At 44.4% G+C, this 13,758-nt stretch overlaps 1 protein-coding gene across 1 annotated transcript in view; it reads left to right on the plus strand.

Moving 5' to 3' along the window:
* The first annotated feature begins 1,454 nt into the window (after window positions 1-1,454).
* CNGB1 (cyclic nucleotide gated channel subunit beta 1) overlaps window positions 1,455-13,758 on the plus strand; it is a 62,116-nt gene continuing 49,812 nt past the window's right edge. The window contains exons 1-4 of the mRNA XM_084644474.1: window positions 1,455-1,585; window positions 3,256-3,352; window positions 4,830-4,872; window positions 9,732-9,888. Of these exons, the coding sequence (XP_084500600.1) occupies window positions 9,869-9,888 (20 nt within the window). The 5' untranslated portion in view covers window positions 1,455-1,585; window positions 3,256-3,352; window positions 4,830-4,872; window positions 9,732-9,868. The remainder of the gene's footprint in view (window positions 1,586-3,255; window positions 3,353-4,829; window positions 4,873-9,731; window positions 9,889-13,758) is intronic.

Raw genomic sequence — 13,758 nt, forward strand, 5'->3', positions numbered from 1 at the left:
TCTGTTTTATAACATTTTTACTCCATTACTCTGTAGATATTCTGTATTCACTCCCCCACCCCACTAAAAACCCTCAAATGATGAAGGCCTGTGAAACAAGGCATGGCCAATCTCCCCAAATCCCTCTCCTCCAGATATTTCTTTTGTGGTATTGAGCAGGTACATTCCCTTGCCCCTGCCCCAAGGGGACCTGAAGATTATTGAAGAGTTTTGTAGGTAGAAGTGGCTATATATTTATAGTCTAAAGATTTCAAATTCCCACCTAAGGCTCAAAATATGTGCAAGACAATGAATATTTAATACAAGAACCCTTTCCTTTTCCAAGGTTGCACTTATCATGTTCCCAGAAAGGTAATGAGGAGGAAGAAACAAAGATTGCAGGGTAAGTCCTATTCAGAGTTTGTGAATTCTTTCCAGTTTGGCTCAACATGGATTTATGATTTTATATCAGAATCCATTCGTGTGCCTTTGCAGGCCATGGAGTTTAAAAGGTTTGGGTTCAAACTTGGTTTTGTCCTAAGATGAATCTCACTGCAAACCCACAGGCAAGATTCAGTTTGGGGGGGTTCATGCTCTTTGCATGGGTTAACTGGTTTGCTAGAGCCAGAGGAGGCGAGAGGCCATGTAGGAAAATATCGACATGATGTGCTGCAGGTGACTTCTCCTGTGGAGCCCACTTTGAACTTGAAAAGCACCAACAAGCAGCTGCCTACAAATATTTGCAGAGAGAGAGAAACATTTTGTATATCTGGATGTGTCACAAAGTTTAGAGCCACAAACAGAATTCACACGAACCACTGCAGGTTTGCAAAAGCAGATCACACCTTAGGCTGAATTTGAATGTGATGGGAGTTCTGGTCAAATGTTCCACATCTTCTAGTGCCCTTTCTGATGGCAATTGATATGCTGTTTGCAAGATATGCACATATCTTCCCAACTGTCAGGGTGGTTAAGCACTGGAACAAATTGTCTAACCTGTTCTTAAAAACCTACAGTGATGGAGATTCCACAGCCTTCCTGGACAAACACCTGTCAGGGATGGACTAGATAATGCTTAGTCCTGCGATGAGTGCCGGGGACTGGACTGGCTGACCTCTCGAGGTCTCTTCCGGTCTTATATTTCTATGTCTCTGTGTAGGAGACAGAACTGTTTTCAGAGATCATTGCTAAAGTGCAGCCTGGAAAGGATGCTTTAGCTAACTTGGCTTATTCAAGGGCTTGCTGATGACGTGTGGTACCTAGTAACCAGCAAGTGTCTCCTAGCGACATGTTCTCCTCCTTAGCAACTGCTCAGCTTCTCCTAGCAATTGCAGCCCTTTGGTCCCTAAACTGTTGCCCCCTCCCACAGGGGTTCTGCAGCACTCTCTGCACAGCAACTCGAGCTGATTTACAGGAAATAGGATTTGCCGCTAATCTGCAGACATCAAAAGCGAGAGACAGGATCAAAAATCTTGGTCTCGAAGTCGTTCCAGATAATTTAAAAACATATATGTTAATAAAATGCATTCAGGATTATTATGAATATTATGGAGCTGGATTTAAAGATGGGATTATGTGTTAGATCCACAAATGCAATTTAATACAAGTAGGTGAATTTTTAAATCATTTTTCTGTTGTAGGAAATGGTTGACGTGTCCGCAACCTTTATAGATGGTTACATTGGGCTAAGGATCCATTAGAAAGCTTCTTTGCTTAGCTGAGTGGTTTGTTCTGGTTTCACATGGTGCAAACATTTGGAGTTTTATTATCTAGAATACTACTACTCCTGCGATACTATACTCTGCCTCTTAGTTAAAAACTGGAAGGCCTCCATTTTCACCTGGAAACTGAAAATGCACCAGTGTTCAACGTTTAAACGTTACAATGTTTGCTTATTATTTTATCAAAACCTGGTTTTCAGAAACGGCTGCTCTGTAATGTATTGACCAGAGCTTTGAGACAGGTGAAATCCTTTATTACTGGCTATTAGTAAAATGTATATTTCAGTTTTGATTGCAATTGTTCTACTTTCAGTGTATTTGGGTTTTTACTGGAAAAGAGAAAGGCTGAGGGTGCTGCTGGGATAAGATCCAAAGATTTGAGATGGGGTTTTGAACAGTTTTTATTAAATTAAAATGAACCCAAAAATTCTGTGAAGCAACAACTGGATGCAGATGAAAGAGTCACTCTTTTTATTATACAGCCTCATAGTGAAGGGCCTACCTAATATGGGATAACGTGGGCATTGCAATTGTCACGTAGGTAGCTATTTTCCTATTTAATTTCTTAATTATCCACATTTTCCATCACGAACCCCCCCCCAAAACAAAAAGCAAACAAACGAAACAAAAAGCCACGACCACCGCAACCAACACATTGACCTGGGGGTGATTTTTGATTAGAGCATTAAGAGAAGTTGATCACCAAGCTGATGATTTTTTTTCAATTAAACTTAATTAGTCACATTAAACTGAAAGCACTGATCTCGTGGGCCCCATTTGTTAAATACGGGTGGCGGAGTAGGATGGACAGAATCAGTATTTGGACACTAAAGTTGGCAATCTGGGAGCTGTAAATGAGCATTATGTGTTACATTGATAATGTAGGTGTGGAAATGGGGGGTTTCGATGGAGTATACAGGGGCTCCTGTTGGAAAGTCAGGCTCTCTGCTGTTTTTTGATGGCTCTCATTTAAATTAGAAATGTATTGAGCACAGCGAGATGAGTTTATTTTCCTACAAATGAGTTGTATGTTTTATGTTATTTTCACTTGGTCTCCCACTTAATATTGTTTCCAACATTATAAGAAAGTCTCTTCTCACACACTCGTTAAAACTTTTATCACCTACATCACATTTCGTTGATATTTGTCTGTTTCTAGTTAGTGCCATGAAAAAGGTGCTTTTGTCAAAAATTTGGAGTAATCAATATCTATTTTCTGTAGAACAGGCTTTGCAAATGGCTAAATGGACCATGGTCTCTTCTAGTAACAACAGTTATTAAGACTCTCTCCCTTCAGCCCCCTGCCTACGTCTCTGGTATAGTTGTGTGTTCTCATTAATCTGCAAATGGGCTTTAGTAGATAGCCTATGAAGCAATGGTCTTGCAACCTGACACTCAAGAGACCTTTTCATTGGAGACATTTCCACTCCCCTGATGTCTCTTGTCCGTCATGTGCCCAGGCTCGGAAATGGCTGGAAGAAATCCTGTTCTGATTTCGCTGCTTTTCATCTGCATTCTGTAGACCCCTGCCTCACTCTCCTTGTGTTGCTTACAGTGGTGAGCTGGATGAGTGTGCCTTGGCAGCCGCTGGCCCGGGTTTTGAGCAGCTAGAAGAAGACCAGGGGGCTGCTCCCAAAGGCCCTTTGCTACAGGTACAAGAATGCTTCTAATGCTTGCAGTTCAGGTGTTCAGGTTGCGAACCACCCTCTCCAGAAACACGGCAAATGCTTGCAGGTTTAAGGATGATGCCTGTGGAGACATAATGCTTTGGTTTCTGCTCAGGGGCAGACTCTGGCAGTTCTTTTCTGCAGGCTGCAGGATAAGTAGCTGAAGCAGTTGAGCCACTATTGCCGAAATTGTCTCTTAGAGCCACTGGCTCTGCTCCTCCTCCATCCTTGCTCCAATCCCTGCCACAACCACTCCCTCTTTGTCCAGGGAAAGGTAGCTTTCCCTATGTAGTTGTGCCCTGAGATGCGCAAAGGGTGTAAAGCTCTTGCAAGGTCTTCCTGCCCCTTTTCTGTGGAGCGGAGCCCATACCAATTCCACTGTTTTCAGGACCTTCGTCGGCAGGATTTGCCTCTGGGTACATATTTCGGGTTTGCTTTTGGAACGATGGAAGAAATATAAATACACGTTCACAGAGCAAGGAACCGTAATAGCGCTGACCCACTCCCCTGCAGTCTTGAACTTGCTTTGGGAAAGAAAATCTAGAAAGCCCTAGAAGTTGAGTGAGTTTCAGTTGCTTTAGATAGAGCAGCTCCGCAGTAAAGTTAGAAAGTTGGATGCAGAAGACCCAGAGGACAGTGAGTACACGAAATACCAACGTAAAGCTGGGGATTCAGGATTGTGACATATTTAGTTACTTTATTAATAGATGCTAACAGTATGGCAGCTAGACACAGTGAAAATAAAAAGTTTGAAAACTACAGATCTGGGAGAGAGACACTGTCTGGGTGCTGAAATCAGATAAATAATCAGAATGTTTCTCCTTATGAAACACTGGAGGCTCTCCACCTTGCCCCACTCAAAAAAAAAGTTCATCATTCAGGGGTGCTGGAATAATTTGTATAGTGGGGGTGCTGAGAGCCACTGACCTAAACTCTAAACCCTGCATGCGATTGAAACTACTTCAAGCCAGGGGTGCGGCCACACCCCAAGCACCTCTAGGTCCAGCCCCTGTAGCATCATTAAAGGATAGCGTTTTATGCACAGTGCTGTGTTCTGGGTGCTGTAGAACTGCCAGTGTATACTTTATGCTCATCATATTGTATTAGTCTTTCCCTACAGTATTTATAGTATACAATAGTCTATAGTATAGCATACAGTATTTTAAAAAAAAATTGAAAAGGAAAATATAATAGCCACAACCTCCAAGAAGAGTCTTTGCTCTAAAATGAGTGAACCGGATAAAAGGAGCTTACAGCTGATATGTTGATCTACAGACCACCTCTGTCTTCCCCCCCCAGATACAGAGGAACTTGTTAACATAGTCTAGAAATATGAACTTTCAGTTTGCTACTAAAACTGCATTGAAATCCAACCCTGGCGTAGAAAGGATTGTTTTTCTGTTTCGCTTTTTGTAATGGAATGGGATGTTTGCCTTTAGCGCTGTCTGTTTGTTTTGTGAAGGTGGAAGAGGAGAAAGCTGGAGCTGCCAGAACGGAGGCTGAAGGTACAGTGTATAATGCAGAATGGCATGGAATTATTATAACCAGAAAGTGGCAATGAAATGTCTGATGAGAAAAAACCCCACATATATACTCACCCTTTTGAATTCTTATTCGATAGAAACAAACAAGTGATTCTTCTGTGCGAGAGGCCTGCTTTCTGCGGTCTTTTACTAGCTGAAAGTATCCTATAAGAGCAATACCGCAGCGATGTTGTTGTCAGTTATGCCCAGATATGAGAGGCCGGTAGTTACACAGCACTTAATCTTGCTGATTAAGTAAGCCTTGCTGTGAAATAAGAATTTCTCCTTCAGCTGAAGGAGACGCGGAGAAGTAAAAAGGCTTTTTCTCAGCTACCTTGTTTTTTATCTGGAAAATAACTGGCTACATAAAATGCATTTTAATTTAAAGTCTTAGGAGGTAATGTTTTGGTAACAAAAATGAGAGTGGGACTTGGTTTTGTAAGACTCAGTGGGCCAAGGTAATTCCTGGCATCATCCTGCTGAGTTCAGTGGCGTTACCTGAGGGAGGATTTGATCCATTGCCCTATTACTTTTTTGAGAGTTTTTTTTTTAAACTGCCGAGTGTGTGTTCTTGCAACTGCATTGGATAGAACATTACAATTCAGCAGCAACACTGCCGTTCAGCAGGGGCGTGTCTTTTCGCTGACTGAAGTTCATAAGCCCCGATGTACTGCGTAAGTTCACAGAAGCCTTGCATTAAGAGCTTCATAGGCATCTGCATTTAAGTGCAATTTCCCCCAAGGATAGTCTCAAAATAATTCTCCTAAACCCTCCTTCAGCACAAAAGCAACAGCAATCTGAATTCAAACCGGTAGCAATTAGCCGGGACATGAATTATGGGCTAGATTCTCTGCTCCACTTAGTCCCCTTTGCATTGCTCAGGCAGCGCATATGGGAGGGAATTTGGCCTTGTCTCCCCTGCTTGGGATTCCAACAGCACGGGGGCATCTCCACTGGGCGCGGAGCTGAAATAGCGCCTGAAGAGACCTGGCACAGGGGTTGTATCAGGGACAGGCTGAGACAGGAAACAGGCATGACTAACGTGTACTGTGCTCTTACGCTCCTGGCAGACAGTCCTTGGAGCACTGTTGCCGGAGGATGCAGATTAGAGCAGCCCCCACGCTACTCTATCCTGCCCTGAGGCTGGTCAGGGAATCAGTGATCTGTAACCAGTTCTGTGATGCCTCCAGTCCTGTGGAAACTCAGTGCAGTGGAGAATATGGCTCTATATTTGTAGTGATTTACAGTTCCTTTTAAAAATGAAATACCATGTGGATAATTCTTAGAGCCTGGTGCCTGGTTTCATCATTGCCCAATATTCCCCGACACTCTTTTGCCTGGTGGGAGAGCAGAAGAGCATTGTGTTGGCAGATGATTGTAGATGGCCACTGCACATTGTATGAAAAGACCACAGAACAGAAAAGTGAGATCAGCATTCTGGTCTGGGCTGTGATGGTACTCCGGTTCACAACACTGGATTCCAGCAGAAGACAAACAGAATGATGCGAGTCACAGCCCAACCTCACAGCAAACGCTCTGTGTCCAAGACCAGGGTTGGAGCCCTCTCTCTCCAGCATTTTACTGCCAGCGCAACAAGAGCACGGAGAGAGAAAAGAGTGTATGTTCTAAACAAAGTTTTCAAAAGTGTCCGTTAATTCCAGGTGCCTCAGTTTTTGGGTGTCCGCTTTGAAGCACCTAGGGCATGATTTTCAAGGTGCTGAGTACTCCCTTCTGCTGCTGTAGCCAATGGTAGCAGCAGGCCCCTGGGAGTCTTGAGGTGAGCTTCCAAAAATAGAGACACTTAGAATGTATAGACATTTTGGAACATTTGACCTTTAATGCTTCTTTTAATCTTTGGGTCCCTACTTATCTGTAATACAGATTCATTTCAGCTGCATGGGAATAGGGATCATGAATGTCTGCCCTTCAGACTGACCCAATTCATATTCCACTAGGACTTGTGCTTTGGAGACTGCTTGTTTTGTAATCTGGGCAATTGATGAATGAGAGACATTAGATCTGGAAAGGCCTTAAAGTGAAAACAGTGGGCTTTGAGCAGGGAGAGGAGGTGAAGCAGTGGAAAGGGTTAATTGCCCTTTCCCGTCTCGAGACCATTGCTTGGCTCAGACAGGAGATGTATTTGATGGTGACAGTCTAGTTCCTCAGCGGACATTTGCCTTTGCAATTTTGTCATGACTGTCAGTCTCTGTTTAGATGAGACTCAGTAGCGAAATAACACCGGGTGCTGAAAATCAGGACGGAGGCCCGTTAGTAAAGTTGTGTGTAACCCACACACCTCCTGGGTGTGGTGTTCTGTCACCTCTAGCAGCGTTGAGACCACTTAGAGAGAGAGAGATGAGTGAGTCTGCTGTATAGCCTTAGCTAAGAGGCAAATGGCTTGTAGCTCATGCAGTAGAGGCTCATGCATTTAGCTCCAGAGGTCCCAGGTTCGACCCCGCCCGCCGGTGTTACATGTATAAGGGAAGCCTGTATGGCACTTGCCAGCTCTGTTCCTGACTCTAACCAGTGCTGTTAGTTTTCGCCCTTGTGAGCACTAAAACAAAAATCATCACCAACGCTGTATTTCTCTTGTAAAGAAACCGCTCATCTGGAAATAACACAACACTGTCTCACCTGATTCTGTGTTTCTTGTTGCAGCTTCAGATGCCCTGTCCTTTGCTTGAAGCGCCTAGGCTCCTAGCATCATGTCCAAGCAAACCAGAGACGTTGAGTTAGATCACCTGGTGCATGACCAGCCGCTTGACCGCAGGAGCTCCTCCCCTTCCTTCCAAGGCACAGTAGAGCAGCTACCCAATGTTCCCAGCTACCGATTCTCCACCGCCTCCCACATCCCAGTCCTCATCTCTAAAAAGCAAAAGTCTGGTGTGGTGAACCCCAGTTTTTTGAATGAGGAATGGTCCCCTTCTCATCCTTTAGGTAGTATAGAGGATGGCTTTTTTGATGTGCTTGCACGGCTTTGGGCATGGGCTTTTATCTGTGTGTGTCCTTTCGGGTGCTCTTGTTTTTAAAAAACCCATGTTCCATATTGCAACATAGTGACACATGTTATTTTTATAATGGAATAATTTTGTGTTAATATCACTGAATTATAATTACTGTATTGTCAAGTTCGCCCAACAAGGAACGTTAAAAAATGTTTGGGTTGCAAAAAAACCCCCACCAAAACAACAACAACAAAAACCCCACACAACAAAAAACCCACCACTCCCCTTCTCGCTCCTCAAAAGCAAATCCACAGTTAAAGGATTAAATCTCCAATACGCATACACTTTCTGTTGCTAACACACCCACATACAGGCTCAGTGAGAACAAAGGAATGGGAAGGGGAAGTCTTGCTATAAGCAGTTTAGTCCATAAGCGTTAACCTTGCTTTTGTGGGTCTGTTTCACAACGAAAGCGCCAGGTTCTGCCATTCTTATGTCAAACATTAGCATCCTTCACAAATAGCCCCACAGAAACGAATGGAACTACTTTTGGCAGATGTGATAGAACGACATGGACATTCACCTCTCTGCATGAGTACGGGTGGCAGAACCTGCCTCTTAATGGCCCTTTAAGGCTCAGTAGTGTGTGTTGTGTGACATTTCTTGTGTTTTGCTTGCCTTGTCACTTCTAGCTGAATATCTTCTCTGGTAAACAATGTAAAGGTTTGAGTGGGTTTGTTTGTGTATATGACTCTCTCTCCAGTGCTTTTTGGGTGACAATCATCCTTGGGCAGAAAGCCACGCACTGAGCATAAGTGGTGCATGGCCCTCTACACACGAGGCTGAATTTTCACCTTTTGTAAATAAAATTGGCAAGGACTTGCTGGCTGTGATTTTAGATATCCGGATGAGGAGAGGGTTTCCCCCGCTGAGACACATACAAATGGCCACTGGCCACTCCCCGAACAAGAAAAAGTGTCTTAGCATGACTGATGAGCCTTGGGTCTGTCTCACTTCCAGGAGCTCTCGAGGGAGCCGCTAGGTCCCCCATCCTGCTGATGAGACTCAGGTCCCATCCTGCTTCTGAGTCCCAGGTGCTGAGAAGAGCCACTGTGGTTTCGGCAGGTGAAGGCCTGGCATGCAGAGTGGGACCGGGTGCTGGATGTGCTCCTAACTGTAACATGTGTGGCTGGTTGTTTTGAGATTCCTGCTGGATTGATGCGAGAACCTTCAAGTTATTATTTAAATAACTTCTTATTTTGTGTAAAAGCAAGCAGTCACGCAATTTGAAATCAACAGTATGGATCGGAACTCTAAAAACGTAATTCTGATGTAATACCCCTTAGGAAACTTTATGGATGTGTGTATGTAGGAGTTGAGGGATTTTACTTAGGGATAGCTAGCTGGCAGCTTTTGATGTTGATAATCTGAGTCACTTCACCATATTTTCCCCCATACAACTGCAATCTGTTCAGGATATTTAAAAGACAACAGCAGTCTCAAGCTATGAGAGCACAAGAGAAGCATCTCGATCAACTCATGTTGTGGTGCTTAATGAGCCAGATCTTCAGCTGATGTAGGTGACTGAAGTCAATTAAGATATGCTGATTTATACCAACTGAGCATCTGGCCTGGTTTCCCCCCTTTCCGGATGGACTTTAACTTTGAATTTTGTGATTTTGTCAGTTTCTTTCCAAGGTGAATGGTACGACATGTGCTTTCGATATACAGAAATATATAAGGCCTGGAGACAGCTTAGATTGACGTCAGTGGCAACAGGTTGACTAATTTTGACTTTGAGCAAAAACACTGGTCCTAAGTGATTCCAGAGAGATTTTTGCCCCTTAATGTAGCCCTTTTCCTTTTCTGATTTCTTTTGTGTTTTTTCTCTCCAAGAGCCATCATCCAGTAGATATCCCACTGTAAACATCAAGGATGTCGACGCCAAAAGCAGCTCTGCAGGGGTGCAAAAACACGACCTCCATCTGCCCCCGCCCTCCCGGAATAATTCCCACACTCTCACGGTACCAGGCATGCCTGTGGCTCCGAAGAGGTATGGTTCTGGAAAATGCCTTAAATGCTTTGGGTTCTGCCCGGCTTTAGCTCTAGGGAACATCATATCCTGACAAGCAGACCTTTAACAGTTACCTAGGGTTGTCTTGAAGCCATTCTCTTCAAGTCTGCCCACAAATGTGGCACCTGTTGTTCCATGCTTGGGAGATTGCAGGTGGCTACAGATACCAAGACAAAAATCTTTGTTAAGGAGGTTTCAGTGTAGCGGTCTATTTTCCAGCTACCGTTTGACACAGAGCTGGAGGGGGGTCTCCATATACAAACGCCATATGATCTAAACTGTGAAATTAGAGCGCTTCCCTGAGGAGAGCAGAGGTCAGTCAGTGACAAAGTAGGTCACTTAGCATCAGAGAGGAAGGTGGTAGGAAACAGATTAGAAAACCAATGTTCAGTGGTGCACCACTGTGAAACTATGTGCCAAAAAAGAGATGATGGGCGACTGGAAAAGTTAAGGTAGTTTTGGTGCCTAGTTTGAAAAGTGCAAACTTAATTCTGCATTTTGAGTACTCAAATCTGTGCTGTGTGCCTGAAGCTTTAACTTCACCAGAACAAGGATTTTTGGAAATTAATTTCCTTAGATTTTTTTTTAAAAAATGGTTGCAATGTTTTCTGTTCCTGCAAACTGTAGCAGGTCCACAAGTTGGGACAACCAAACCAGTAGACCTTAGGAGGTCTGGGGGAAATGCCCCCTTAGTCTGCTGGTCACCGAGCCTTCTGCTAACCACTGTCATCACGCACCATCTTGTGTCCTGATGCTTCTGGTCTCATATGGTCTGCAAAATGGGAGCTCCAGTCCTGAGAATCTCTGTCGGTCCTCAGGATCAGGGCCTCCTGTAGTGACGAGGAGATGTGCAGGAGGGGGTCCCTCCTGTCAACTTGCTAGTGTGGGAAGGACTGGGGCTGTCCTCCAAAGGGCCACAGGGAAGGGGGGGAATGTGGATGGAAGAAGGATTCGAGGTCAGCAGTACTGCCGGTGGTCCTGGGGCATGAGGAACCCTTCCCTGTTCTCCTGACTGCTCTTCAAGCCCCTGCGTAAGCTTGTTTTTTGTATTTGAGACTGGAGCTGGGCAAAGAGTGGAAAAAATGATTTGCGAACTTGTCAGTGTCTGACGTGATTCAGTCTGACCCATTTCAAATCTTTTTGTCTGCTTTTCTATGAACATCGTGTCTGGGTTCCCTCTGCACAAATGCGCGTGGGGCATACAAATAGGGATATTTGCCTGCACACTGGGAAACAAATGCATTGTTGAGTGTTTGAGCATGTTTGGACGGCGAGGACTCACTCAGCCTCTCCCTGGATCCATGTGTTTGAAATGAGAGTGTTCAGAGGTAGGGAGAGACAACGGGTGTGTTTTAGAATCACTGAAACTAACTAAGGGCTTGTCTACATGGGGAAATTTATGTCACTTTGGAAGTGGTTTAGGCCAAACCAGAAAAAGGCACTCTCATTCCAGAGGAAGTGTGTCCACCTGCGGAGTTATACCAGTATAATGGTACCAGTATAGCTATGCCAGTAAAAGTTCCCCTTGTAGACAAGCCCTAAATAACTACAACATCAACATGAGTAATAGCGAGAAGCAGAACAGAGAGAAATCCTTTGCCTGGACTTCTTTTGAACATGTTCCAGCCTCAGGACCTACAGCAACATGCTGATGCCATGGACAGATCTTGAGGAGGGTGGAATAGCACCAGGTGCAACTCCCTTGTGGAACCTTCTCTACACATGACACAGGGGCATGTGTATGGTCATGAAGGCTCCTGCTGGCATGATGTCAGAAGATTGCCGGCAGGGAGTGGGGTTGTGAGCCTCACCACCACTGTCAGGAAGAACTAGGATGCTATTGCTTGCTGGCCTCTCATCAAGGAACAGAAATTGAGTTGACCAGTCACACAGCTTGAACCCCAGATGTCCGTAAAGACTATTTGTTCCAAAATTACTAATGATGCTTGCATTTATAAAATGCCAGATCTGTTGTTGGATGATCCGTGGACAAAAAGAAGTATGAAATCTGAGTCCAGGTCTACACTTCAGACCCATTTCAGTATAACTACGTCACTCGGGGTGTGAAAGATCTACACCCCTGAGCGGTGTAGTTATACTGACCTACCCGCCATGCAGACAGCACTATGTCAACAGGAGAGCATCTCCCCTTCGACAGAGCTGCCACCTCTCAGGGAGGTGGAGTAACTACACCAGCGGGAGAAGCTCTCCCATCGGTGGAGCAGTGTCTTCACTAAAGCACTACAGAGGCTTAGCCGCCCCGCTGGAGCACTGTACGTGAAGACAAGCCCTAATAAATTGTTCACAATGAATAGCTCCGAGGGCTCCAGATACATCAGGGCCAGATCCTCAGTAGGTGAAAACTGGCGTAGCTCCACTGGGGCCTACAAATAGGGATATTTGCCTGCGCATTGGGAAACAAATGGATTGTTGCAGCAGTCTTCACTTCCTTGTTTGCTGGAGGATCGGAATGGGACAGAACATCACAAGAGGCTGAGAGTTAAGATGCAACTTTCTCAGCCCTTCGCTGAGACAGTCTATGACTCAGCACCCCCTGCCTCCTTTCCTGACGGCTGGGAGAACTGCAGCCCAGATTTCAGTCTGCTGGAAGGTAACTACCCCAACCCCAGATTTCCAGTCTCCCAAAGGATGCTCCACCAAAACCAACCCTCCTATTTCTAACCTAAAAAGCAGCAGAAAAAAACTTCTTTTTTCTTTAAAGAGGTGAAATTCCTTGTCTTTCTGCATCATATAGGACCAATATAAACCAAAAACAAAGCACGTTTTCCCTTTGCAGATCACTTTTAAACATATTCTTGTCCTATCTTAATGGATCTTTTGTTTTCCAGGCCCCTAAGACCACCCACAACGAAAGAACAAAAATCACGGTAGTTGAGTTTACGGAATAGGTTTATCAGAATTGGAAATAAAATAGATTGAGAAGTATCAAGTGAAATGCCAAACTGCAAATAACTGACAGCATTAAGAAGATCTATTGTTAAAAAGTCACTGGATTTCACCACAGGGGGATTTTATTTAAAGGTTTTCCGGTAACAATGTGATCACAGCTGGAGAGCCGGTGACATTAATCTGACACTGAACAGCCTTAAGCTCAGCATGTGGTTAAAAAACCCACTAAAACAGATTAATAGAACGCCCTGTGCTGAGTGAGTGACTGGTGAGTGAAAGGATTTCATCTTTACAGGCGTCAAAATTATGCAGTGCTGCTTCTAGAGTTGGCAGACAATCGTTTCTACCTTTGGTCTTAATTCCAGGGAGCTCTAATAAAAAGGACTTTAAAGGTAGTTTAGCGGCAGTCAGTGGCAAGTTAAATGCACTGGCCCAGATGAGTGTTTCACCTTTGGAAAAATGAAAATGAGGGGTAAGTTTTTGAGACAGAAAAGCCATGTGTTTTACAGCCCCACTGGCGAGTATGTCAGCCTTTGGTTTGCTTAGTTGCTCACTGTCTTGTGCAGTACGTCTGTTTTGGCTCTCTGTGTGCAGCTCTTATGTCATTAACAAAACCCTGTAGAGAAGGCTCTTCCACCCCCGTCAGTAACACAGACCGTTCTCCTTCCTTTTTCCTCTTGCTGCAGTGCCGCAGCAGAGGAAACACTGAGATTAACCACAGAGGCAGACACGCAATTCAAAAGTTTCTGAACTCTTGTCTAAGCTAGGGAAACGACCTGTTGCAAGGACATCAGCAATGAGTGGTGTTGAACTAATGCTGAAAATGATTTGACTGCAAGTGTAGCCACAGACAAAGCACTTCCCATACCATTTCAGAAGCCATCAGTTTCTAAAACAATGCTGAACCTGGTTTGTAGTTGGCTACAATTGCAGTTTAAA

The sequence above is a fragment of the Lepidochelys olivacea genome, assembly GCF_965140295.1.
Source record: "Lepidochelys olivacea isolate rLepOli2 genome assembly, chromosome: 12".
In the NCBI taxonomy this organism is placed as follows: domain Eukaryota; kingdom Metazoa; phylum Chordata; order Testudines; family Cheloniidae; genus Lepidochelys; species Lepidochelys olivacea.